General features: G+C 41.7%; 4 protein-coding genes across 5 annotated transcripts in view; 1 reads left to right on the forward strand and 3 right to left on the reverse strand.

The window, feature by feature from the left end:
- vps13c (vacuolar protein sorting 13 homolog C) overlaps positions 1-11361 on the reverse strand; it is a 66733-nt gene extending 55372 nt beyond the window's left edge. For both annotated transcript variants that reach the window (XM_079294832.1, XM_079294831.1), the window contains exons 1-9: positions 11223-11361; positions 9962-10005; positions 9653-9695; positions 8088-8183; positions 3130-3231; positions 2173-2282; positions 1961-2020; positions 1525-1584; positions 1344-1424 (exon numbers count right to left, since the gene is read on the reverse strand). In XM_079294832.1, the coding sequence (XP_079150958.1) occupies positions 1344-1424; positions 1525-1584; positions 1961-2020; positions 2173-2282; positions 3130-3231; positions 8088-8183; positions 9653-9695; positions 9962-10005; positions 11223-11322 (696 nt within the window). In that variant the 5' untranslated portion in view covers positions 11323-11361. The remainder of the gene's footprint in view (positions 1-1343; positions 1425-1524; positions 1585-1960; positions 2021-2172; positions 2283-3129; positions 3232-8087; positions 8184-9652; positions 9696-9961; positions 10006-11222) is intronic.
- A 4655-nt stretch (positions 11362-16016) lies between these two features.
- On the forward strand, positions 16017-19038 carry agrp (agouti related neuropeptide; the record flags this gene model as incomplete). Its single annotated transcript, XM_079292044.1, has 3 exons — positions 16017-16143; positions 18208-18305; positions 18844-19038. The coding sequence occupies 3 exons, from the start codon at positions 16017-16019 to the stop codon at positions 19036-19038; spliced, it is 420 nt and encodes a 139-aa protein (XP_079148170.1).
- A 390-nt stretch (positions 19039-19428) lies between these two features.
- LOC306786952 (chymotrypsin A-like) lies at positions 19429-21746 on the reverse strand (the record flags this gene model as incomplete). Its single annotated transcript, XM_079281905.1, has 7 exons — positions 19429-19590; positions 19675-19808; positions 20399-20579; positions 20672-20750; positions 20842-20921; positions 21032-21135; positions 21695-21746. 7 exons carry the CDS (start codon positions 21744-21746, stop codon positions 19429-19431), a joined length of 792 nt encoding a protein of 263 aa, XP_079138031.1.
- A 4825-nt stretch (positions 21747-26571) lies between these two features.
- LOC306789557 (chymotrypsin B-like) overlaps positions 26572-27500 on the reverse strand; it is a gene marked incomplete at both ends in the record, with an annotated part of 2009 nt that continues 1080 nt past the window's right edge. Inside the window, 4 exons of the mRNA XM_079285565.1 lie at positions 26572-26733; positions 26817-26950; positions 27188-27368; positions 27441-27500. The exon at positions 27441-27500 is cut by the window's right edge and continues 22 nt beyond it. Of these exons, the coding sequence (XP_079141691.1) occupies positions 26572-26733; positions 26817-26950; positions 27188-27368; positions 27441-27500 (537 nt within the window). The remainder of the gene's footprint in view (positions 26734-26816; positions 26951-27187; positions 27369-27440) is intronic.

The raw sequence follows: 27500 nt of genomic DNA on the forward strand, positions 1-27500 counted from the left end.
TTATGATAACATTTATGTCACGAATATGTAATCGCTCTACCGTAGCTCCATAAGCTGTCAAATAATGTGCGATCCTGATTCCTGAAACACGTTATCTGTCCATCACAGAGTTTATGTATGTTTATGTTTATGTAAAATCAAACTTTATACATCAACATCGATCTTGTGAGGACTCTGACAGTTGTGTTTTCTTTTGGGTTGACCAGAAAGCAAAAATGGATTGATTGGTTTGTTAGTTGGTCTTGGTCGGTTGATTGGTTGGTCTTGGTTGGTTGGTCTTGGTTGGTCGATTGATTGATTGGTCGGTCGGTCTTGGTTGGTCTTGGTTGCTTGGTCGGTCGGTCTTGGTTGGTCGGTTGGTCTTGGTTGATTGGTCTTGGTTGGTCGATTGATTGATTGGTCGGTTGGTCTTGGTTGCTTGGTCGGTCGCTCTTGGTTGGTCGGTTGGTCTTGGTTGATTGGTCTTGGTTGGTCGATTGATTGATTGGTCGGTCGGTCTTGGTTGGTCTTGGTTGCTTGGTCGGTCGGTCTTGGTTGGTCGGTTGGTCTTGGTTGATTGGTCTTGGTTGGTCGATTGATTGATTGGTCGGTTGGTCTTGGTCGGTTGGTCTTGGTTGCTTGGTCTTGGTTGCTTGGTCTTGGTTGGTCGATTGATTGATTGGTCGGTCTTGGTTGGTCGGTCGGTCTTGGTTGGTCTTGGTTGGTTGGTCGATTGATTGATTGGTCGGTTGGTTGGTCTTGGTTGCTTGGTCTTGGTTGCTTGGTCTTGGTTGCTTGGTCTTGGTTGGTCGATTGATTGATTGGTCGGTTGGTCTTGGTTGGTCGATTGATTGATTGGTCGGTCGGTCTTGGTTGGTCTTGGTTGCTTGGTCGGTCGGTCTTGGTTGGTCGGTTGGTCTTGGTTGCTTGGTCTTGGTTGGTCGATTGATTGATTGGTCGGTTGGTCTTGGTTGCTTGGTCTTGGTTGCTTGGTCTTGGTTGGTCGATTGATTGATTGGTCGGTCTTGGTCGGTCTTGGTCGGTCGGTCGGTCTTGGTTGGTCTTGGTTGATTGGTCGATTGATTGATTGGTCGGTTGGTTGGTCTTGGTTGGTTGGTCGATTGATTGATTGGTCGGTTGGTTGGTCTTGGTTGCTTGGTCGCTTGGTTGATTGGTCGGTCTTGGTCGGTCTTGGTTGGTCGGTCGGTTGGTCGGTTGGTTGGTCGGTTGATTGGTCAGTTGGTTGGTCGATTGATTGATTGGTCGGTTGGTCGGTCGGTCTTGGTTGGTTGTAAACATAGTTTTAACTCTGCTGACTAATTAGATTGTTTTTGTCTAAAACAAGACAAACAGTATGGACTCACCACGATGTCTTCCCATGATCCTTTGTAAAAGATCGGACTGTTGACGTTCCAGTAGGCGCAGAGACAATCCAGACGGCCGAGCTGACACAAACAAACAAACACACAAAGAAGTCAAAAACACTTCGAGAGACTTTTACTGGGGAACATCTAGTAAGTACTAGTTACTAGCAACCCCTGTCACCTTATAGATGATCTTTGCTGCTTCGTTCAGGATGCACGACTTCCAGTTTTCATCAGTCGTCTGAAAAAAAAAGAAACAAACAGCGGGTCACTCACACCATAGTCTGTATACAATAAGTGGACGTAGTCATAGTGATGTCTCTCATCGGTTTGTGAACAAATTCAGCGATTTCGCCGTTGCCATCTTGGATTACGGCTGTTGCCACCTTGTTTTTTTGCAACATAAGTTACTAAATGAACATCATGCTGTATTGAAGAAGACTTGAAACTAGAGATTGAGACATAAACTCATGTTTACAATGTTTACTGAGGTAATAAATCAAGAGAGAAGTAGAGTCATTTTCTATAGACTTCTATACAACCAGAGGAGTCGCCCCCTGGTGGACACTAGAGAGAATGCAGCTTTAAGAGGAGAGTACAGAAGTAGGAGGAGTTACCTGCAGGCTGAGCTCTGACAGAGTGACTCCCATAGACAGGGGGCGCTGTGGGTCTGACAGCTGAAACAAACAGTCACATGACACTCACAGGTTAGACCTGGTCCACATGCCCATCAGAACAATGACATCACACTGAAATGTGTACACCTGGACAAAAACACAGAGCCTGAACCTCAACCGAGATCAGAACCAGAACCTGGACCGGTACTCACGTCGTCCTCGTAGCGCAGGTGGATGCTGCTGATCTTCACCTGCAGGTTTTTGATCACCTGAGTCGCCAGTTTCTCCGCGAATGTGTCCTTCTTGTTCTCCTGAGGCTTTTCTGAAATCAACACAAGACCATGAAGAGAGACCAGTCCTGAGACCCGAGACCAGAGCGTCTGTCAGCTGATCAGACCTGGACCTGAACAGGCACCTGAGACCAGGACGTCCGGACCTGGACCTGAACAGACACCTGAGACCAGGACGTCCGGACCTGGACCAGGTGAAACACAGTGAAAGAGAAAAACCTCACCTGCTTTGTTCTCATGCCGTTTCAGCTTCTTTAAGCCTTTTCTAGGCTTTTTATGTTTTTTAGATCCTTTTGGGACTTTTGGCAGCGTTGAAGAGAGAGAGAGCAGTTAGTGACAGAAAAGCCCGAAAAACACAGACAGGAAGCAGGACGCAGAGACAGAAGCTGTTGTTCTGTGCCACAAAATACAACAGAATATGGTGTTAATAGTTTAGCTTAGCCTTCTTCTTGCTAACCTCAGGAAAGCTGATTTTCTAGCTCTCATCTGCTCCGCCCACAACAAGACGCCTCATGTTTACCAACATAATGTGGTGTTACACCTCATTCTGTGCGTTACTGTGTGTGTGTGTGTGTGTGCGTGTGTGTGTGTGTTACCATTGTGAGGATCCTTGTAAACAACACTCTCCAGGCTGAACAGCAGATCTCCAGTTTGAGACGCTGACAGCAAACGCAGCATGAACATAACGGACAACATGTTAATTCATTCATTCATTCATTCATTCATTCTGCAGCCAGCTTTGCACGTTACAAATATGGCAGCCAGCATTAAATGCGCGAAAGAAAATCACCAGAAAGCTTTGAATCAGCAGCAGAAGAACACAAGCCAGGTGCGTCCTCAGGTGTTACAGGTCAGAGGTCAGAGGTCGGCCTGTCTCACCTCTGCGTGCAGCCATCTGCAGCGCCTCCTCGATGCGTTGCAGCTCCCTCTGCTTGACCTCCTGCTGGTCGCGCTCATCTTTCGCTGCATCGTACTTTATTGCTACGAACAAAACACAAACAAAAGAGTTGATGCTGCATTCAGGCACTGTCGGTAAAATGGGAAGAACAGGGGGAAAAGAACCAGCGGACTTATTCTCTACAGCGCTGAGCTTCAGATGCTTTCACTGCAGGTAAAGAACTGAATGACCTTCAGAGAGGAACCAGGTGTTCAGACAGAAAGTAAAGAAACAGATGAGAGTCTCTTTACTCAACCGTAAACCAACAGACACCTGGAAACAGGAAGCAGCATGTGTTCACTTCCACCACAACCCATCAGGACTGGTACCGGTCAGCAGAGGTGGTCAGAGTCACAGCGTTACTGAAGTCCAGGGTCCAGTCCACCAAGGTCCACCACTTCAACTCTGTGTTTCGAGTCATTTTGTGCCCTTAACATTTGAAATTGCTTCAAATGGAGCAACAGTATAAGACAATAACAGCAACTGTTAGTAGTTAGAATAGAACAGTTAAATCATGTCGTCTTCTGTTGTGAGGAGAATAAAAAGGATTCTTTGCTCCCGTGTAACCTCTTAACCTTTGAGTCCACACCTCTGCTGCTCCGTACCGATACAACAGCCTCCTCCCCACGACCAGTGACTCATCATAGACAAGGCAAGGCAAGTTTATTAGTGTAGCACATTTCAACAACAAGGTAATTCAAAGTGCTTCACATCAAACCATTAAAAGCATCAAAACACAAGGCAAAAGAAAAGGAGATTTAAAAACAATGAAGAACATTCATTGCATTAAAACATTTTTTTTAAAACAGTGCAAGAAATAAAATGCAGTAGTAAAATGCAGAAATGGAGGAAATTGATGAATATATGAATTGAATGTGGTTCAATTGAAGGCAGCAAACAGAAAAGTCTTCAATCTTGATTTAAATGAGCTGAGGGTCTCAGCAGACCTGCAGCTTTCTGGGACTTTGTTCCAGATATGTGGAGCAGAAAAACTGAACGCTGCTTCTCCATGTTTAGTTCTGACTCTGGGAACAGAAAGTAGACCGGTCCCAGACGACCTGAGGGGTCGGGATGGTTCATAAGGTAGCAGCAGATCAGAGATGTATTTTGGCCCTAAACCATTCAGTGCTTTGTAAACCAACAGCAGGATTTTAAAGTCAATTCTTTGTTGGACAGGAAGCCAGTGCAAAGACCTCAGAACTGGAGTGACGTGATCCACCCTCCTGGTCTTAGTGAGGACTCGAGCTGCAGCGTTCTGAATCAGCTGCAGCTTTCTGACGGACTTTTTACAGAGACCTGTAAACACACCGTTACAGTAGTCCAGTCTGCTGAAGATAAATGCGTGGACAAGTTTTACACATCCTGTTGAGACATAAGTCCTCTAATCCTTGATATGTTCTTCAGGTGATAGGAGGCTGATTTTGTAATTGTCTTGATATGGCTGTTCAGGTTGAGGTCTGAATCCATAACTACACCTAGATTTCTGGCTTGGTTTGTGGGTTTTATCATCAGTGACTGAAGCTGAGCGGTGATTTTCAATTGTTCGTCCTTGGTACCAAAAACAATTACTTCTGTTTTATCTTTGTTTAATTGAAGAACATTCTGGCACATCCAGTTGTTGGTTTGTTCAATGCAGTTACCCAGCCCTTGTATGGGATTATAGTCCCCTGGTGACATAGTTATGTAGATTTGTGTGTCGTCTGCATAATTATGATAACACACTTTGTTGTTTTCCATAATCTGAGCTAGTGGAAGCATGTAGATGTTGAACAGAAGAGGCCCCAGTATTGAACCTTGGGGAACACCACATGTCATTTTAGTCAGCTCTGATGTGTAATCAGCCACAGACACAAAGTATTCTCGGTCCTTCAAGTAGGATTCAAACCAGTTAAGTGCTGTGCCAGAGAGTCCCACCCAGATGTTTAGTCTTTCTAGGAGTATGGCATGGTCGACCGTGTCGAATGCAGCACTGAGATCCAGTAACACTAAGACTGAACTTCTGCCATTGTCTATGTTTAAGTGGATGTCGTTGAAAACCTTAACAAGAGCAGTTTCAGTGCTGTGGTGCTGTCGAAAGTCTGACTGGAAAACATCAAAGCAGTTATTTACGGTCAAGAAGTTGTTCAGCTGTTGGAAAACCGCTTTTTCAATTATTTTACTTAAAAATTGGAGGTTTGATATTGGCCTATAATGTTTCATCGTTGCGGAGTCTAAACTAGCCGTCTTTAGGAGCGGTTTAATAACTGCAGTTTTTAGGGCTTGTGGGAAGACACCTGAGAGAAGGGATGTGTTTACAATATGTAAGAGATCAGTGGTCATGCAGTTTGAAATATTTTTGAAAAAGTGTGTTGGTAGAATATCCAAGCAGCAGGAGGATGACTTCAGATGTTGTATGATGTCTTCTAGGCTTCTACGGTCGATTGAATGAAATTGTGTCATGATATTTGAATGGATGTTCTTCAGAGATCGGGACAACACATATCCTGTGGTTGGTGTGGAGGCACTGACTGCTTGTCTAATTTTCTGAATTTTGTCAGTAAAAAAGGAGGCAAATTGATTGCATGCCGGTGGATTGGAGCTCAGCAGCTACCGACACTGGAGGGTTTGTTAGCCTGTCGACGGCAGCAAATAAGGCGCGTGTATTGTTCTTGTTTTTGGTTATGATGTCAGAGAAGAATGACTGCCTTGCATTTCTAAGTTCCAAATTATAATTGCGAAGTCTCTCTTTATAGATGTCACAGTGAACCTGGAGATTAGTTTTTCACCACCTGCGCTCAGCTTTCCGACACTCTCGTTTCTCTATTCTGACCAGCGTAGCATTTCTCCAAGGAGATCTTTGCTTCCCCGAGACAACCTTCACTTTAGTGGGTGCAATGGCATCAATAACATGTTTAACTTTAGAATTGAAGCCATCTACAAGCTCATTGACTGAGAGGCAAGAGAGGGCTGGTGTGGAGGAGAACTTGTGAATAAATAGTTCACTGGTGTTTTCAGAGATGTAACGCTTTGAGTCTATGAGTCAATCTTCAACGTGTGGAAGAGACAAACAGGAAGTCCTCAGCAGCTGTGTGAGGTTACGTTGTTCAGTCCTCCGTTTCCATGTGAAGTGTTGAGGATTGTTTTTAACATTCTTCATTTTATTATTAATGTCCTTTTAAAGAAGTTAACTTACAGAATAACATACAGAGAATAGATTCAAGCCTTTGTTTTAGGGTAGAACTCAGGATCAGTCTTTGTCTCAAGACTTCTTTTTAAAGGTCTCGTCTCATTCTCACATGAAGGACTCTGGGTCATATTTATAATATATAGAAGATGATTTATCACCATTACTGGGATTACTCGTAGAAAAAAAGGACAATCACAACACATAAAATGATACATATGATATATAATATAATAATGTATTATATTATATATTATATCACATTATTACATTATATATTATATTATATATGAGTCAATCCTCCCAGATTAGAAACGAGCAGAACCTACATGGAACCATCACAGGGCTGCACGAGCTGCCAAGAACTCATTCATCTTCTTTCAAAAATCTAAAAGTGTAACCAGTTAGCATTCGATGCTAACAACGCGTGCATGTATCTCTGTGTCACGACTGTAGCTCCTTCACAGTAAAAGCTCTCCCGCTGCAGGAATCGGACAGCAAAGACGGCTTTTATTGTGAAGGAGATCTGAACATTTCCCATCAGATCACAACAGAGAATATATTATTATTATTATTATCATTAGAATTATTATCATCGTTACTATTATGTGGACGTCGTGCAACCCCAACAGGACTCCCAGAGACCGGATCGGACCTGAACCACCACCTCTGAACCTCGTGGTTTTACCGTTATATGGACACGCTGTCAGCTGGGGTCCAGCTGGAACACACACGCACTACTACTGAGAACACACGTCATCAATCAGACTCCATTATGTACAAGCTCCACCTCCAGACTGGACCAGCCAATCCGCCGGCTCCCCTCACCAGGTCCTCCACTGTAGACAACCTCATACAACTGGAGAGAGTTTGATGGATGTTTAACTCGTGAACCCAGCTGTGTATTAGTAGTGTAGTTGGTGTAATCAGGTGAACCAGCTCATGATAGGACCTCCGAGTCAGACCTGGTCCCAGGTGAGGGGCCAGACTTATGATCCCCAGAACGGTTCCACGACAGCCACGTGGAACCCTGACGAGGAAACGTTAGGATCTTTTATACTTCTTGGGGATTTCTCCTCGTTGGTCAATCGACATTCTCAAAGTTCTCCATTTCCTGTGATCACGAATGCAAAGAACCTGCCGCATGGAACCTCCTCTCACGCAGAGTTCACAGCAAACCGCTGGAGAAGATTACTTACAACGTCAACGCAAAGACACCAGCAGAGTCCACAAGATCTTCAACTCCCGTCCGAGAGACGTCTGGGTGGATCCTGTTCAGAGTCTCCATTGTGCAGCAGGCCGCTCAGAGTTGCGACCAGAAGATGGTTGTCGTACCAGCGGTGAAGGAGGCCATCGAGCTGAAGAAGAAGTCCTTTCAGACCTGCTCGGCCCATGAGACTGCTGGTATCAGGACGTTTGAAGGATTGCAGCTTCTGGGATTGCTGGAGAAAGAGAACTCGAGGCCGTGGAAAGGCTTTCCGTCGGCATCACAAAGACCCATCTTCAAACCCGGGAGGACCTAGAGGAGCCTGGGAACACCTCGGGGTCTTGCAGGAGGAACCGGAGGATGTGGTTCCTGATCTCTTCTTTGTGTGATATTGAAATCAATGGACTGGTGATGGAGCTCTCTCCATAGAGCTTTACTTGGGAGAGTCTGAATACTAATGCTGATGGATAAACATGTGTGAAGCCTGTCGTCCATGACGGACACACGAGAAGGTTTAAAGCGTCACTTACTGGCTCCAGGAACCACCAGCAGGTACAGGCCGTCCAGCGTGGCGACCACAGCGTCATTGTAGAGATTCTTCCAGGGAATCTTCAACGTCAGCTTCCCTGGAAGAGACAAACAGGAAGTCCTCAGCAGCTGTGTGAGGTTACGTTGTTCAGTCCTCCGTTTCCATGTGAAGTGTTGAGGATTGTTTTTAACATTCTTCATTTTATTATTAATGTCCTTTTAAAGAAGTTAACTTACAGAATAACATACAGAGAATAGATTCAAGCCTTTGTTTTAGGGTAGAACTCAGGATCAGTCTTTGTCTCAAGACTTCTTTTTAAAGGTCTCGTCTCATTCTCACATGAAGGACTCTGGGTCATATTTATAATATATAGAAGATGATTTATCACCATTACTGGGATTACTCGTAGAAAAAAAGGACAATCACAACACATAAAATGATACATATGATATATAATATAATAATGTATTATATTATATATTATATCACATTATTACATTATATGATATATTATATCACATTATTATATTACATTATTATATTATATGATATAATACATTATATATTATATCACATTATTATATTATATTTATATCACATGATTATATTATATTATACATTATATATTATATTATATTACATTATTACGTCATTTTTATATCACATTATTATATTATATTTATATCACATTATTATATTATTTCACATTATTATATCACATTATTATATTGTATTTAGTGCTGGGCAAGTTAACGCGTTCATTTCGCGTTCACGCAATCATTATTTAACGCCGACAATTATTTTACCGCGCGTTAACTAATTTCTTTAATAACAAAAAAAATACATATATATATATATATATTTTTTATTTTTTTATTTTTTTTTTTTATTTATTGAAAGACAAGAGACAATACATAAACATAACAACAAGAGGATGACAAGAACACTGGGATAAAGCCAGCAAACATCCTGTAGTCAGACTGTCTCATGTTTATGGTTTTGCATTAGAGATATGATGTCCCTTCAGGGTTGCCGTAGAGAAAAGGCTTCCGCTGCTCTGCCTGGAGACGACTGGACATCGCTGGTAAACTCACACACACTCACATGTTAGTGCAGCTACACGTTGACATTCACCGTAAACACATTCAAACGCACAGATCGGGAGCGAAGGACTTTAAAAGTTAGCGGAAACATTAACGTGAGACAACATCCGGTTTCTTCAGACCAACATCCGGTTTTCAGAATAAGATGCCAACAAAGTATGAATTATATTCACATTAAGTATGAAACATGCTGCCTGCATCTCGTGAACCAAATGTTATTGCGCTTTAGTTCATATAGCAGTACTTTCAAAATAAAAGTGCACAATACACTACTTTATAATTCATCATTGAACTTTGCCAGAACAATGCGATTAATCGCATAAAATCCATGCGATTAAACGCGATTAAATATTTTAATCGGTGCCCAGCACTAATTATATTATATCACACTATGATATCACATTATTATGTTATATTATTATATTATATTATATTATATTATATTATTAGCTTCAGAACTCACCGATCTGTCCGGCCTTCACTTTAAATGGAACATCAAACTCACTCTGAAACACAAAGACACAGATTATCATTGTGTGTATATTTAATATCAGAGTCAGAAACATTTAGTCGTCACTTTGAACTCTGAAACGTTATGATTCGTTTAGATGAAGATTTAATTTGTACTTTCTTAAACTTTATGAACAAAACAATTCATTCTCATTTCATATCAACTCTGTGTATGTTTATAACGGAGCATGATGTATTAATGTGCATGATGACGTCAGAGCGACTCTGCATGATGACATCAGAGGGAGGAGGCGGGGCTTACCAAAGCGTTCTCCTTCACTTTCAGGTTCTCCAGAACAACGTTTCCTTGAGACACAGAAGAGGAACAGTCAGTACAACTGATTAGAACGTCTTTATGTTATCTAACGATCCATGAAGCCAGAGCTCTGATTGGTCAGTAGGCGGAGCTTATATACGAGCAGTTGATGTGCTCAGCATCAGTTACCATGGTGATCTACCAGGTAACGAGCGAAGTCACCTCGATAACCACGACAGCCTGCTGCTTCCTGGTGCAGGACTGAGGCCGTTTACAGAGCCGTCAGCTGATTGGTGGAGCCTGTCTTTCTCCAGGTGTGACATGTGAACAGGAAGCTCCAGCGTCTGATTGTTTTAAACACAACATGAAGTATTGCTGACATCATATTTAAACAATGAGTCACAATATAATACAATGTCAACATTCAACATTTAGGTTTGTTATTATAGACTCAATGATCTCATGTTATATTAAAGAGAACTAAATAAAACAGATGTTTAAAAACGTTCAAACTCATAAATAGCATCTGTCTGTCATGATGCGTTCAGGGACACTTGTTCACAAAAGCACTTTAAGATGAAGAGTCTTCCGTTTTATTCTATGAGAGAGGAGTAACACACACACATAGTGTGTGCGTGTGTGTGTGTCTGTGTGTGTGTGCGTGTGTGTGTGTGTGTGCGTAGCTGATAAGCAGACGTTTCTCACCAGTTAACTGTCTTTAACCTCGTGACCGCCTCACTGTCCCGTGTGTCGCATTAACTGTTTAGTGTCTGGACGGTTTCACATGAAGGTGTATTTATACACATACATATACATGCATATACATACATACATACATTTATACATATGTATGTGTATATGTATGTATCTCACCGCAGGTGTCTTGTTGACCGGATGTGACGTCTGTGACGGAGACATTAACACACACGTGGTTCCAACACACTGACCGTGAAACACTAACAACATGATGACGTAACGAGTCTCTTTCCAGTCATGCATGTGAAGATCAACTGTCTCAATAATTAATAAACTTCATATTCATGAAGAAGAAGCACTTCCGCCTCGCTGTGCTGGTGACAGAGTGACGCTCCACTAACGTCAACACTTCATCGGTTTATCACCGCCGACAAGAAGCACAGCCCAGAGCGAATCATCAATGATACTAATAACAATACGAATAACATGTTGTGCGATGTGTCCGTGCTTCCCGAGAGAGGAGGAACCGTTACAGGACGAGGTTTCTGAACGGGAGTCTGGTCCAGCTCACCTCCCCAGATCCCGATCTTGAGCTGGGACTTGTCCAGATTCTCCACGTAGTCTCCGATGAACCTGTTGAGCAGGTCGCTGACCAGAGCCTCGAAGACCATGGCTGAAAGCTCCGGGAGGTCGGGTCACCGTCGGTCTGCACCTGATTTCCGGGTTCTGACGACGAGCAGTCCGCGGATCCACTCTCTCTGGGATCGATTAGTTCTGTCTGTGTGTTGACGGTGACGTGAGCGCGAGAGAGCATCGATGAGTCAGTGAGGGTGGAACAAAGTACTATATATTAATAATAGTATTAATAAATACAATAAGTAATACTACATGGTACAAATACTCTGTTAAAAGTCAAATAAAAATACAACCAATTATATCTTTGATTATCAATACATTCAACCAACAAATATATGTTAATGAGAATAAAAAAAATAATAACAACAATAATTATTACCATCATTATCATTATAAATAAATAATTTAAACGTTATTCAAGATGTTTTTTAAGAAATTCATCTTAACAATAAATTAACATAAAGATTTTTAGCCAGCTTTACAGTTCAACACCACAGGAAGTATGAATTCAATGTTTCAAACAAAAGAAGAGATATGAATATGTGACAGATGTACAAACACACACAAACAAACACACAAACACACACACAGTGAAGAGCTGTTTATGAAAGTGAGACAGAAGAGAATATAATTCATCAGCTGATTCTGAACTGATTGAAGATGAGTCATTGTACACTAATCGTGACATGATGTATGACATCAAACTGACCCTGGATCTGCCATTAATGATCCAATCAGAGCACACACTGGTTTGAATACACAAGGTTTAATTAAACCCAACACAGACCGGTGAGCTGAGGTTTAACTAGATGTGACAGGTTAACTGATGTTTAACTAGATGTGACAGGTTAACTGAGGTTTAACTAGATGTGACAGGTTAACTGATGTTTAACTAGATGTGACAGGTTAACTGATGTTTAACTAGATGTGACAGGTTAACTGAGGTTTAACTAGATGTTACAGGTTAACTGAGGTTTAACTAGATGTGACAGGTTAACTGAGGTTTAACTAGATGTGACAGGTTAACTGATGTTTAACTAGATGTTACAGGTTAACTGAGGTTTAACTAGATGTGACAGGTTAGCTGATGTTTAACTAGATGTTACAGGTTAACTGAGGTTTAACTAGATGTGACAGGTTAGCTGAGGTTTAACTAGATGTGACAGGTTAACTGAGGTTTAACTAGATGTTACAGGTTAGCTGATGTTTAACTAGATGTTACAGGTTAGCTGATGTTGAACTAGATGTTACAGGTTAACTGAGGTTTAACTAGATGTGACAGGTTAGCTGAGGTTTAACTAGATGTGACAGGTTAACTGATGTTTAACTAGATGTGACAGGTTAACTGATGTTTAACTAGATGTTACAGGTTAGCTGAGGTTTAACTAGATGTGACAGGTTAGCTGATGTTTAACTAGATGTGACAGGTTAACTGATGTTTAACTAGATGTGACAGGTTAACTGATGTTTAACTAGATCTTACAGGTTAACTGAGGTTTAACTAGATGTGACAGGTTAGCTGATGTTGAACTAGATGTTACAGGTTAGCTGAGGTTTAACTAGATGCTACAGGTTAACTGAGGTTTAAGTAGATGTTACAGGTTAGCTGATGTTTAACTAGATGTGACAGGTTAACTGAGGTTTAACTAGATGTTACAGGTTAGCTGATGTTTAACTAGATGTGACAGGTTAACTGAGGTTTAACTAGATGTGACAGGTTAACTGAGGTTTAACTAGATGTGACAGGTTAGCTGATGTTTAACTAGATGTTACAGGTTAGCTGATGTTGAACTAGATGTTACAGGTTAGCTGATGTTTAACTAGATGTTACAGGTTAACTGAGGTTTAACTAGATGTTACAGGTTAACTGAGGTTTAACTAGATGTTACAGGTTAGCTGATGTTTAACTAGATGTTACAGGTTAACTGAGGTTTAACTAGATGTTACAGGTTAACTGAGGTTTAACTAGATGATACAGGTTAACTGAGGTTTAACTAGATGTTACAGGTTAACTGAGGTTTAACTAGATGTTACAGGTTAGCTGATGTTTAACTAGATGTTACAGGTTAACTGAGGTTTAACTAGATGTTACAGGTTAACTGAGGTTTAACTAGATGCTACAGGTTAACTGAGGTTTAACTAGATGTTACAGGTTAGCTGATGTTGAACTAGATGATACAGGTTAACTGAGGTTTAACTAGATGTTACAGGTTAACTGAGGTTTAACTAGATGTTACAGGTTAACTGAGGTTTAACTAGATGTTACAGGTTAGCTGATGTTTAACTAGATGTTACAGGTTAACTGAGGTTTAACTAGATGTTACAGGTTAACTGAGGTTTAACTAGATGTTACAGGTTAACTGAGGTTTAACTAGATGCTACAGGTTAACTGAGGTTTAACTAGATGTTACAGGTTAGCTGATGTTTAACTAGATGTTACAGGTTAACTGAGGTTTAACTAGATGTTACAGGTTAGCTGATGTTTAACTAGATGGTACAGGTTAGCTGAGGTTTAACTAGATGTTACAGGTTAGCTGATGTTTAACTAGATGTTACAGGTTAACTGAGGTTTAACTAGATGTTACAGGTTAGCTGAGGTTTAATGTTACAGGTTAGCTGAGGTTTAACTTAAACTTTCTTCTCTTTTTGGTTCTAGGCTCCAGCTAAGGTCCTGGTTCGAGGCCTTTCACAATAAGAGCTTCAGTTCTGAGCATCATATTAACAATGAGCACACGATGTGACACTGACCTCTGCTCTACAGAGGCAACCTGTTAAACCCAACACTGTTTCCACGGTAACACTTCAGCCTTAAAACAGGAAGTGTACGAGAGTCGTTGTTGTTGATCGGGACAAACATGTTTTATTAAAAAACCATTTCCCGCTGATGGAGCGTAATCAACGGTCAGCTGGTGATTGGTGCTGAGTGCAGCGATGATGTTGTCAGCGTGTCACAGTTCAGGGAATCGGCGAAAAGAAGCAGCTGATTGATGTTGATGGAGGAAACATCTAATGTTCTCCAATCAAACACACAGAGAGCATCATTAGTGAGCTCCACAGGAACCACAATATGAACACCAGCATATATCTGTTATTGTTCATTTTTGTAGTTTCCTGATTTGAGTCAAGTCAAGAAATGTTTAACTTCAATCACTTCAGAAATCAGTTTTATACACTTTGCATGGACTCAGGTGGTCTCCAGTGGTCTCAGGTGGCCTCTGGAGGTTTCTGGTGGTCTCTGGAGGTTCTTGTAGGTCTCAGGTAGTCTCTGGAAGTCTCAGGTGGCCTCTGGAGGATTGTGGCGGTCTCAGGTGGTCACGGGAGGTCTCAGATGGTCTCTGGAGGTTTCTGGAGGTATGAAGTGGTCTCAGGTGCCTCTGGAGGTCTCATGTGGTCTCTGGGTTGATCTGCTGACTATGACCTCCTGTCCTTTGTCTCATCTAATTTCCTGTCCTCTCTTCTCAAATAAAAACCAACAGAACTCTCCTTCAGGTGGAGGGTCGGGTCCTGGTGGGGTCTCCTGGGGGAACCATGAGCGCCAGGTGGGGGTTCAGAAGTGACTGCAGAACCCTAATGGATCCCTCTGCTGGAGCTCGTCCTGGACAGGGAGCTCACCTGGGACTGGGTCTCCACTCATGGGGGTCAGTCTGAAGGGACCACATGGTCTTGGCTGTTGACCCTGGTCTACCAAAACCAGATGTTTTGAACCGGAGCTCACGGAGCCTGACTCCAGGTCTCAGTTTGTTACAACAGTTTACAGGATGAAATAAAAACAAAGGTGGAAATATTAAATACATAATAAACTTGGAAAAGTAAAGAAACAGGTTTTTAAATAAACATATAAAATAAAAAATGATCAATAAAAATTTTAAAGAGATTCTGATTCAGGAAACACTCACATGTTTGTATGAGATCAATTGATCTGTTTCTGTGGCCATATAAATAAAGATAAATAAGAAAAAGACATAATTATAATTAGATGATGTCATCCCCCCTCCCCCTCAGCTGGTCATGTGACCTCCTGCCTCCTTTAAATCACCCGTCGTCCCCTCGAGAGAGACAGACAGCGAAGAGTCACAGCGACAGGTAAGTCACCTCTCCTCCTCTGTCTCACTCTCTCTACTACAACTTCATGTACTTTGACTTTATTTAAAGAAACGTATATAAAATATTGTCATACAAAGATGATATATTATAATTTGATATGATGTCATTCAACGTTTATTGTTGTTATATTTACAACAAAATATTGTGTTGTCGTTCTGAGATCAAAATAATTTTAAAAGCACTCGATAAATACAACAAAATAATGATAAAGACTAAACCATATCGAGTATGTATTTATATACATATACTGTAAGTACATATTAATATTATATTTTATTTTATTTCACTGTTCTTTTTCTGATTTGAGATATTATATATATATTACAGGTCATTACTATACTAACAGACAATACTATAAATTAAATTAGACACAGTACAAAACACGATTATGTGTATATAATTCCACTTTTTATAACCTGAATATTTCAGAAATGTATGTGAATATGAATTAATATATATTAATGAATCTCTGAGATCACTTCAGAAACCGAACTCTTATAATTAATAACTAAACTGAACACTGATCCGGTTTCCTTCTTTCAGAGGCCCTTGGAGGAGAAGCTGAGGATTGTGGGAGTTGTGGTGTAGACGGTCTCTTCTTCTTCTTCTTCTCTGGGACAGCAGGATGTTGGGCTCTGTGCTGCTCTGCTGCTGGTCCTTCAGTCTGCTGCGTCTCTCTTCTTCTCTGGTTGATGGAAACATCCAGCTGGACGACGGCCGCCGCGGCGACACCTCCTACCTGTCTGACATTGGTCAGTAAACACCCGACCAATCAGAGAGCTCGCCTGTCACCTGACACGCCACAGCAAGGCTGAAAGAACGAGCCACTATTTAGTGACACAAACGTTACTGTGGGGGGTTATTTCAACACAAACAGAAATAATATCAGAACTGAACTTTATTAATCACTAAGAATTTAACACATGAAATAGGAGTGTTTGTTTGCAATGGTACAAACTTTTTTGGTTTGTATAGAATGAAGCTTTGAGTAACATGAAGTACAAAAGATACGACCAGAACTAAGTAGTTTAGTTGTCTCAACCTAACTAAGTAGTTTAGTTGTCTCAACCTAACTTAATAGTTTAGTTGTCTAACCCTAACTAAGTAGTTTAGTTGTCTAAACCTAAATAAGTAGTTTAGTTGTCTAACCCTAACTAAGTAGTTTTGTTGTCTAACCCTAACTAAGTAGTTTAGTTGTCTAAACCTAAATAAGTAGTTTAGTTGTCTAACCCTAACTAAGTAGTTTAGTTGTCTAAACCTAAATAAGTAGTTTAGTTGTCTAAACCTAAATAAGTAGTTTAGTTGTCTAAACCTAAATAAGTAGTTTAGTTGTCTAACCCTAACTAAGTAGTTTAGTTGTCTAAACCTAAATAAGTAGTTTAGTTGTCTAAACCTAACTAAGTAGTTTAGTTGTCTAAACCTAAATAAGTAGTTTAGTTGTCTAAACCTAAATAAGTACTTTAGTTGTCTAAACCTAACTAAGTAGTTTAGTTGTCTAAACCTAAATAAGTAGTTTAGTTGTCTAAACCTAAATAAGTAGTTTAGTTGTCTAACCCTAACTAAGTAGTTTAGTTGTCTAAACCTAAATAAGTAGTTTAGTTGTCTAAACCTAACTAAGTAGTTTAGTTGTCTAAACCTAAATAAGTAGTTTAGTTGTCTAACCCTAACTAAGTAGTTTAGTTGTCTAAACCTAAATAAGTAGTTTAGTTGTCTAACCCTAACTAAGTAGTTTAGTTGTCTAAACCTAAATAAGTAGTTTAGTTGTCTAAACCTAACTAAGTAGTTTCCTGTGAAGACAGAAGTTTATTTTGTAAAGACTGTATTCATGTAACAAGCGAAAATGTACACGTGTTGCTGCACTTTAGCAGGAAAAAGCACGAAAAATAAATTGCATTGAGTTTCCTTTTAGTGAAATTATTGAATTTGAGTTCTCTCTGATGAACAGTTTGTATGTCTGTATATGTCTAGTGCTTTTATTGTGAAAGGTAAGAAAGAAAGGAGTTGATCTGGTCTGCGCTGTCTTTGTCAAGGTTGAAAGGAGAAAAAAAGTTTGCTGTCTTGATTTGGATCACGGAGCTCTCATGTTGTTCTACACTATAGTTCACATATTGAATATGTCCATTCCAAACGAACAAAGTGATGCGAAAGCCTCACCAAAATCAACCGGAACAATCACGCCACTTCTTCACCACTTAATATTCGTGTTCTGCGTGAAACTACTTATGACAGAAACAAAAAATATATTAAAGTGGTAAAGGCCTTAAGGAGGAGATAGTGATGAAGACGCCTTTGTTCTGCTTATTGGCCACAAACCAGATGAGTTGATGAAGACCTCGGTCTCATGCAGTTTCCACAGAGTCCCGCCAAAATAAGAAGACCTGGTTGTAGATATATTATCCCCATCACCAACAAGTTGTTTTTTTAGCAAAATGCTTGGAGTCAGTTTTTGGGGATATTTTATTAACTCTTTCCACATCATCTGTTAGTCACTCTCTCTGAATATATAAATACATATGAATAATATATAACTGTATCATCTGCATACAGGCGGATTATGTATTTTGTCAGCTTTGTTGAAAGGTTATTCGTCGATGCACTGTGTGTGATAGCGACTGTATACTGTGATTTATATACATCTATAAATCTATATACGACTGTATACTGTGTACTTTGTATGATATCATGTTAATAAGTCTTATTGTGAGTCAAATCATCTGTGATCTGGTGCAGCTGCCATTTCTTTAGGAATACAAACAGCAGATGCAGTTATGAAGGTGGACGGTAACCCATGCAGGTGTGTTTTCTCTGTCCTGCAGAGAGAAGCCACACCCCCATCTCCGTGCATGACCCCGCCCTCTTACCTGTCGACTCACTGGAGGATCATTTCCTGATAGACGCAGTGTCCTACGACGAGGTGGGTGTGGATTCTTTAAAATACACAGTACGCTCTCATGACTCAGTCTCAGTCTCATGCCTGCCATGTCCGTATGTAGCCTGCCTGTCTGCCTGTCTGCCTGTCTGCCTGTCTGCCTGTCTGCCTGTCTGCCTGTCTGCCTGTCTGTCTGTCTGTCTATCTGTCTGTCTGCCTGCCTGCTTGTCTGTCATGTTTGATCCTGTGTCTGCAGGATTGTATTGCACAGCTCTGTTTGCTTGTTTTTGTGTTGTTGTCTTTTTAAACAGTTTTTAAATGTTTAAATGTTTTTAGCGGCTTCTAACACCGTGCCCAGGGACAACGGTTGAAAATTAGCTTTTTTAGCTAACACTGTCACATTTACAGTCATGTTTTTATTAATGTGTGCTGTCGATTAATGTGAACTGTCCCTGTACAAATAAAATCTTAATAATAATAATTTAGTTTCAAGAGCACAAAAACCTGAAGCTTCCAACTTCCTGTCGGCTGCAGTGAATTCATCTGTTTCCTGTTTCAGTACATCTACATCTCTCTGTGTTAGGACTCGTCAGCAGCCTTGCAGCTGCAGGGTCGGGCCATGCGCTCGCCACGTCGCTGCATCCCCCACCAGCAGTCGTGTCTGGGTTACCCGCTGCCCTGCTGCGACCCCTGTGACACCTGCTACTGCCGCTTCTTCAACGCCATCTGCTACTGCCGCCGGGTCGGCCACGCCTGCCCACCACCGAGACGCACCTGAGGCTGAGAGCTGCTCACAGGAAACATGTTGCTGTTCCTTCTGTTACTCGTTGGATAAAATGTGTTTTGGGTGTAATAAAGGACTGCTGAGGAAACGATGTATCGTTGTCATGTCAATTGAACGTGTTTTGTGTCAGTCATCCTGAAAAGACAACATGTCAACGTGCTTATTAATGAATTAAGAAATAAATATGAATTAATGAATAAAGTTGAGATGTACTTTGAGAGAGTCTAGCTGTTCCCCCTGCGTCTTTATGCGACACTCGGCTCACATTCAGAGGAAGAAGAGATTTCACAAGATGTCGACGTCTTTCTTTACAAATGACAACAACAGATCTGTTTCAGAGTTCCTGTGTTTTATTGATGATCCGGTTTAAACTGTCTGAGATGCTCAGTTGGCAGCGATGGTCTGATCCATCCAGGCGCGGAGCTCGGTGACGCGGGCGTACACGCCGGGCATTGTGGGAGTGCAGGTTCCACTGCCCCAGGACACGATCCCGACCAGAGTCCAGGCTCCGGCCTTCTGACAGACCAGAGGACCGCCAGAGTCGCCCTGAAAAACAACAACAAACCAATAAACATCACAAACATCAGGATCAAACCCTGTTATATCTGTTTCTACGTATGCACCACCCACCATGCAGGAGGAGGCTCCGGAGGCTCCGGCACAGATCATCAGGTTGGTGATCTTGCTGCCCCAGAAACCACGGCACTCGTCGTTGGTCAGCAGGGGGAGGGCGGCCTGCTGCAGCAGGGCGGGGGTGTCAGGAGCTGCAACGCACAAACACTTCAAACATCAACACGGACATTCATACTGACACAGTCTGAGCTGGAGGTCTACATGCTGCATGCTGCCCCCTAGTGGTTAAAGGGCTGAGTGCTTCCTCCATCATGGCCTGAAACACTGAGGCCCATCATGTTGGCTCATCTTCTGGTGACGTCTCAGATGTCTCTAAAAACCCACTGATTGGTCTTTATGTACTGGGTCCAACTGAACACAGGTGAGTCCTGAATTTGGTTTAAACTGATTATCAGAAACTTAAGGAGTGAGTCCACCTGCACTGTAAAAACAATCTTATTTCACAGCATAGGTTTCTAGGTCATGACTTAGAAATATGTTTCAGCATTTAAAAGAAAACGTTCTCCAACAAACCAAACTCGTCTCTTGTTTCAGGTGAGATCTGATCTTTTACATTGTTTAGCTGATTCAAGACATTCAGAGTTCCACGTAGAGACCAAGTGAGCCCCGAACTTCCTTCTGACTATCTGCTACTGATAACCATCACTGTTAAAAAGACTCATGCTGCTTCTCTCTCTAAGCCCCGCCCCTTGCTCTCCACCGATTGGTCAGGTGTTCTCACCGTTGTAGCGAGTCAGGCCCCAGCCGCTGGTCACGCACTTCATGCCTCCGTCGAAGTTGTCCGCGGTCTCTGCGACACACACGGGGGAAGTACGCATGTTCATCTGGGCGGGGCTGGCCAGCCTGATGAGCAGGATGTCGTTGTTGATGGTGAAGCCGTTGTAGCGGGGGTGCTTGAACACCTGACAGGAAATGACATCGTTACGACCGGTGAACACACACAGGTAGACGTTGCTGCGGTGAGACCGGAAGCTGACGTTTGTTTGTCACCCACCTTGCCGACCTTCATGACCTGGATGTCCTCAGCGTTGGAGGAGCGGTCGTGTTCTCCGAGGATCACACGGTGGGACGTCCTGCAGGGGAGAAGGGCGGTTACGTGAGGCGGCCATTTTGTTAAAAAATAGATCTAAATATTGCTGAATAATTCCAGACAGACGCACTTACCTGACGTTGCAATGAGCGGCTGTCACCACCCAGTTCTCATTGATGAGAGAGCCACCGCAGAAATGGAAGCCGGTGTAATCCTGAAACAAGAAGAACAACAAGAGTGAGATCACATGTTTATTAACACAACCTGTGTGTGTGTGTGTGTGTGTGTGTGTGTGTGTGTGTGTGTGTGTGTGTGTGTGTTCACCTGCAGGGACACCTGCCAGGGCCAGGAGTGAGGCACCGCCTCCTCACCGTTCACGATACGAGAGTAACCGGTGATGACGGGAGCGATGGCGGGAGAGCCGCAACCTGGTGACATCATCATGACATCATTTACAACAACAACATCCTGACATTCTGGAAGAGCTTCTTTCAAAAAAGAATCAAAGGACCGCTGACAAAAACCAGGCATGGTTGAGCGCCAGACAGAAAAGATCGTAAGTGACCTTTGAGTTGTTGTTTTTTGATGACACAAAACGACAGCGAGACAACGCGATGACGTCATTTATTGGAAAAAACACATTTTTTTATCATTCAGTAAGTTTGCCGTCTACTATTTTGTGACCATTTAGCAAACAGTGATTGAAGTTTAGCATTAATAAAATATTGAATGTTTTAATTTAATGATTTTAAGAATGATCCCTCGACTCTATGGACCATTTTTATTCAACGGTTTCTTTACTTCACATCCAGTTAAAATAAAGCTAAATATAAATCATTCAACAACATGCATCAGCATTTAAACGTGGTGTTTTCCTTCCCTAACTGCATCCACATAATTAACTCTGTTCAGACTTCAGCCTCTCTACTTTACCCAGCATGCTTCACTCCCTCAACTGTTACTCTGATGTCAAAGATTTAGTCTCACCGTAGGCGGCGCCGGCGAAGGCGAGGCAGGAGAGGATCCACAAGAAGGCCATGGCTAGATGGTGTTGAGTCTGTGTGAGCGAGGAGCTTTTATACAACCAGGGAGCGATGTGATTGGACGGGACAGGACGGGGACGTCTTATCAGAGACGGTGGGAGTCAGAACAGGTGGAGCTGACAGAGAGTTTTCCACCAGAGGAGGCTGGAACATGAAGGTTAGAGACATGAGGACTAACATGTTTGTCCACAAAACTATTTTTAAACTCACAGAAGGTTCTTTTTTATTTTCGTAGAGATCAAAAAGGTTGCTAAAGAAAGAATAATTGGGTCGACTAATTGCTTTTTCTGTTTCATAAATATTGAAAAACATCTGTCTCAGTTCCTGTAGAGTCCAAGGTGATGTCTTCAAATGTCTCGTTTTGTCCAACAGTCCAAAACACGAAGAGATTCAGTTTACTGTGAAATAACACAAAGTCACTTCATCAGTTTACAACTAACGACTGACTCCACCAACTGTTTCAACGTTATACCGTAATAACTCTGTAATAACTCTGTAATAACTCTGTAATAACTCTGTAATAACTCTGTAATAACTCTGTAATAACTCTGTAATAATGATGTAGTAACTCTGTAATAATTATGTCATAACTCTGTAATAACTCTGGAATAATTATGTAATAACTCTGTAATAATGATTTAATAACTCTGTAATAATTATGTCATAACTCTGTAATAACTCTGTAATAGCTCTGTAATAACTCTGTAATAACTCTGTAATAATTCTGTAATAACTCTGTACTAACTCCAATAACTCTGTAATAGCTCTGTAATAACTCTGTAATAATTCTGTAATAACTCTGTACTAACTCTAATAACTGTAAAAGCTCTGTAATAACGCTGTAATAATTATGTAATAACTCTGTAATAATTATGTAATAACGCTGTACTAACTCTAATAACTCTGTAATAGCTCTGTAATAACTCTGTAATAACTCTGTAATAATTCTGTAATAACTCTGTACTAACTCTAATAACTCTGTAATAACTCTGTAATAGCTATGTAATAACTCTGTAATAACTCATGTACATGAAAAAACCCGTCTTTCTTGACAACCTGTCCAACATAATATAAAATACATAACCAATGCTACAGACACACTTTAAATGTCCCCAAACCAAAGATAAGATCATTAAAATAGATTTTAGAAAATAAATAAATTACAATATAATTTATTTGTATTTGTTTTGAGTTTAAGTAGGCCTCTCCTTTCTATATGAATCATTTGGTAAGATGCTGCCTCATAGGTATGCTTATATATTTATATATATATATATATATATATTTATATATATATATATATATATATATATATATATATATATTCATATCATTATTTCACTGAGAACAGAAACACATTTGTAAATGTATTTTCAATCGACTGACGTGTTGAAATGTTCCACTTAAACTATAACTGATTGGAGGACGAGCTCCTTCCTCCTCAACTCTCACTGTTCATCTCAACACTCATTTGTGTTGATATTATTATTATTATTTATATAGGTACTTAAATATAATTCCTGAAATAAGGTTAGTTTATAAGTTAACTGCAGATAGTAGTAGATGTTAGACTAAATGATAATCCACAAGCTCTGCAGCTAAAGTAGATACATTTTCACTTGTAATGAACTTGATCTTTGATTTGTGTGAATATGAAATGATGAGTCATTGTTTAACATGTGGAGAACTAAACCCTGAGATCTAACATGTTGAAGTTTCTCTGTGTTCCTCGGAGGCGTCCTGACTTTAGTCTCATGTTGAATCATATTACTGCTTCAGCTCATCATGTGTGAAAGATGAGTGACATCACTCCCCATCTGCTTCATGAGAGTTATGATTCAGGAATGGTTCATTTCTGTACATATTTTGAAAGTAAATATTATGATTAAATCTGCTACAAGCATATTTGCAATGTGAAACAGTATTTCAGTAACTGTAACAGTAAGTGTTCCTCCCTGTGGGACACATGGGCCGGCCTTACACACCTGTTTAAATATGCAGGCGCTCTCACATTCATTCATCTGAAACATCGATCAGTCAACATGTTGGTCTCCTCTCATCCAAAGTGCCCTGAAGATCATTTCTACTCATTCACAAAGATCAACACAACACTGACACTATGCATCACTGTCGTCTCTGTAGCAGTTTTTATTCATGTATTTATGGATTTATTCTACAGCAGGAAGACGATCACTGTGTGCTGGACTGAGTCTGCAGAGCTTGATGTGAGTCTGTGATTAAGAAGCTAAAGTCATTGAAGTGATGTGAGATGCAGATCCACTGCGTACTGTTCTGTGAGCGATACGTACAGTAAAATAACACGTCTGTCTCCTGCATTCAGCACTCGCCTGAACGCCTCACTAAACCTCCGATATGAAATCTCTTTTCATCTTCTGCAGCATTTTACTTTATTTTATTCTTTAGATGCAGCAGAATTAAATAACGTCTTTTAGTTTATAGGAAAGTTTTCTTACGTTTGGTTTTCATCGTAAATTTCACAGTTTTGACAAAAGTAAACGAACTTGTGTGTAAACACACAAGTTTGGTTGTGTGTGTGTGTCCATGTGTCCACGTGTCTATGTGTGTGTGTGTGTGTGTGTGTCCACGTGTCTATGTGTGTGTGTGTGTGTGTGTGTCTATGTGTGTGTGTGTGTGTGTGTCCACGTGTCTATGTGTGTGTGTGTGTGTGTGTGTGTGTCCACGTGTCTATGTGTGTGTGTGTGTGTGTGTGTGTGTGTGTGTGTGTCCACGTGTCTATGTGTGTGTGTGTGTGTGTGTGTGTGTGTCCACGTGTCTATGTGTGTGTGTGTGTGTGTGTGTGTGTGTGTCCACGTGTCTATGTGTGTGTGTGTGTGTGTGTGTCTGTGTCCGTGTGTGTGTGTGTGTGTGTCCGTGTGTGTGTGTTCAGCAGCAGCTTGACCTGAAGTTTCACACATGCTGCATGTTATAAACCTGCAGAGACACGTGAACGTGTGAATATCTATAAATATATGCGGATACAACACAGTCTACAGTTAATATGCATTAAAGACACAAGGAGAGAGCAGCAGGTCTGCATCACTTCTGCTGTTGCCGGGTTACTCGTCGTCCTCTTTGTCATAAAGATGGAGGATTGTCAAAGATTAAGCTTTAAGCTCGTTAGCAGCTTCATGAAATCGAATGTTTCTGTTGAAACACAAACGTATTGTGATGTGTAAGAATTGGTCAGAAAGATCTTTGATATGAGGATCACAGAATGAGTGAGAGAAGAAGAGACACGAGTCGTGAGAGGAGCAGGTCCAAACAAACACAGAGAAACATCATCAGACATGTCGCGCTGCAGGAAGACTTCAAGTCTTCTGATCTCGTTCGGTCCGTTCGATGTTTCAGCGCTTCAATGAAAGCTTGAAGAAGCAGCAGCTGAAGGTGAAGCGTGTTCAGCTCAGTCACAGATATCGTGTGAAAGACTTCACTCTCAACCAACACATCAGTTTATATTAAAGATCAATTCACACATGTGAAAACAGTCACACCAACATTTCAGGAAACAAAATGTAATTTGTGTGTAAATGAGATTCATGGAGTAAGAAATCAAAGTCAAAGTGTGTCACAGTAGAACCTATTATTATGATGGACAGTTAGGCATTTATGTTTGTTAAGAATTACTGTTTATTACATAAGAAGAAATCATTTGTTTGCAGAAGTTTGCAATGAATTCTTGGCTGACTGTTAAATATCAACATATTCTCCACATACTTTATTGTTAATCTGTGTACACACATACATATACTCTGTACACATGAATATATATGTTTAACTGTATGTGTGTGGACACCAGGAAGAATAGCCAATGCTCATGCTAGTGCTCATGGCAATGCTAATAAAATAAAGAAACATGAGGCTGACCATGTCATCAGTCGTGTGATGATAATTAAAGAGGTCAAAGGTCATGGTTCTCTGCTGCTTGTAATGCTGCAGCAACAACCTTCATGTCTCAAGCTGCATTCTCTCCAGTGTCCACCAGGGGGCGACTCCTCTGGTTGTATAGAAGTCTATAGAAAATGACTCTACTTCTCTCTTGATTTATTACCTCAGTAAACATTGTAAACATGAGTTTATGTCTCAATCTCTAGTTTCAAGTCTTCTTCAATACAGCATGATGTTCATTTAGTACATTATGGTCCATTTAGAGTCACACAGACCATAAAGCAGGGGATGCTTTAGGGCGGGGCTACACGCTGATTGACAGGTCGACACCAGAGACGTATACGGCGTCTCTACGTCACTCCTCAGTCCATATATGGTCACTTCCTGTTCACTGGTTGCTAAAGAAACAAGATGGCGACGGTGAAATCGTCGAATTTAAGGCTTCAAAACATCCACAAACCAACGAGTGACGTCACAACGATTACGTCCACTTCTTATATTCAGTCTATGATATAAAGTTCAACACACACACACACCCACACACACACACACACACACACACACACACACACACACACACACACACACGTAGGTCTGACCATCAGTCCGGGGTTCAGTGTGGAGAAGCCGGGGATCAAACCAGCGACCCTGTGATTAGATCTGCTCTCTGCTGAAGCCTCGCTAAGCTAACGTCAAGCTAACAGCTGGACGTGCTCAAACCCTCCACCTGTTTTAGGTTTTCACGCCGTCAGAGCGAGTCGGACAGAAATCTACCCAGCATGCATTGTGCTGTGATCTAGCATCATGTTGAAACAAATCAAAACGACACAATCAGTGATGTTCAGTGTTTTTATTTTCATTCACTGTCCACACACTCGTGGAGTGGAGGTGGGGGGTTTGGGGGGCTTTGGGGGTTTAGTTGGCGGCGAGGATCTGGTCGACCCAGCCGCGGAGCTCGGTGACGCGGGCGTAGACGGCAGGTGTGGAGGTGGAGCAACGGCTGCTTCCCCAGGAGACGATACCGACCAGAGTCCAGGCGTCGTTCTGCTGGCAGACCAGAGGACCGCCGGAGTCGCCCTGAAACACAACAACATCTATTAGCACACATCTGAGTGAGACAGGTGGGAGACAGGTGAGAGAGGTGGTGGGCGGGGCCTCACCATGCAGGAAGTGGCTCCAGCTCCTCCGCCACAGATCATCACGTCGGAGATGCTGCTGCCCCAGTGTCTCTTGCACTGCTCGTTGGACAGCAGGGGGAGGGCCGCCTGCTGCAGCTTGTTGGGAGTACTGGGAGCTGTGGGGGACACACACACACACACACACACACACACAATCAGACACGTATTCCTCCTTCCCTTTCAGAGTAAAAGCATGGTTGATGCAGAGTTGAAGAGATAAATCATTTCAGACCAAAAAGGCCTCTTTAATGAAAACTGCAGAGAAGTATTTGAGGATGTGTTGTGTTGGTTATCTTATTATTATGATTATTGTTGTTATTATGATTCAACCAGCTCTAGAGCTCATATCTCACCGTTGTAGCGGGTCAGACCCCATCCGCTGGTCACGCAGCTCATGCCGGCGGGGAAGTTGTCGGTGGACTCGGCGAGGCAGACCGGGGACACGTTGGTGCCCAGGCGGGCGGGGGAGGCCAGCTTGATGAGGGAGATGTCGTTGCTGATGGTGCTGGGGTTCCAGTTGGGGTGGGTGAACACCTGTGGAAGGGAGGGGGAGGGGTTAGTGGTGGTGTGTGTGTGTGTGTGGGGGGGGGGGGGGGGGGTTCTCACCCTGGAGGGCTTCAGACGCTGGACGACCTCGTTGGAGCCGTAGCCCTTATCGTGCTCTCC

Source organism: Melanostigma gelatinosum (assembly GCF_949748355.1).
Source record: "Melanostigma gelatinosum genome assembly, chromosome: 2".
NCBI lineage: Eukaryota > Metazoa > Chordata > Actinopteri > Perciformes > Zoarcidae > Melanostigma > Melanostigma gelatinosum.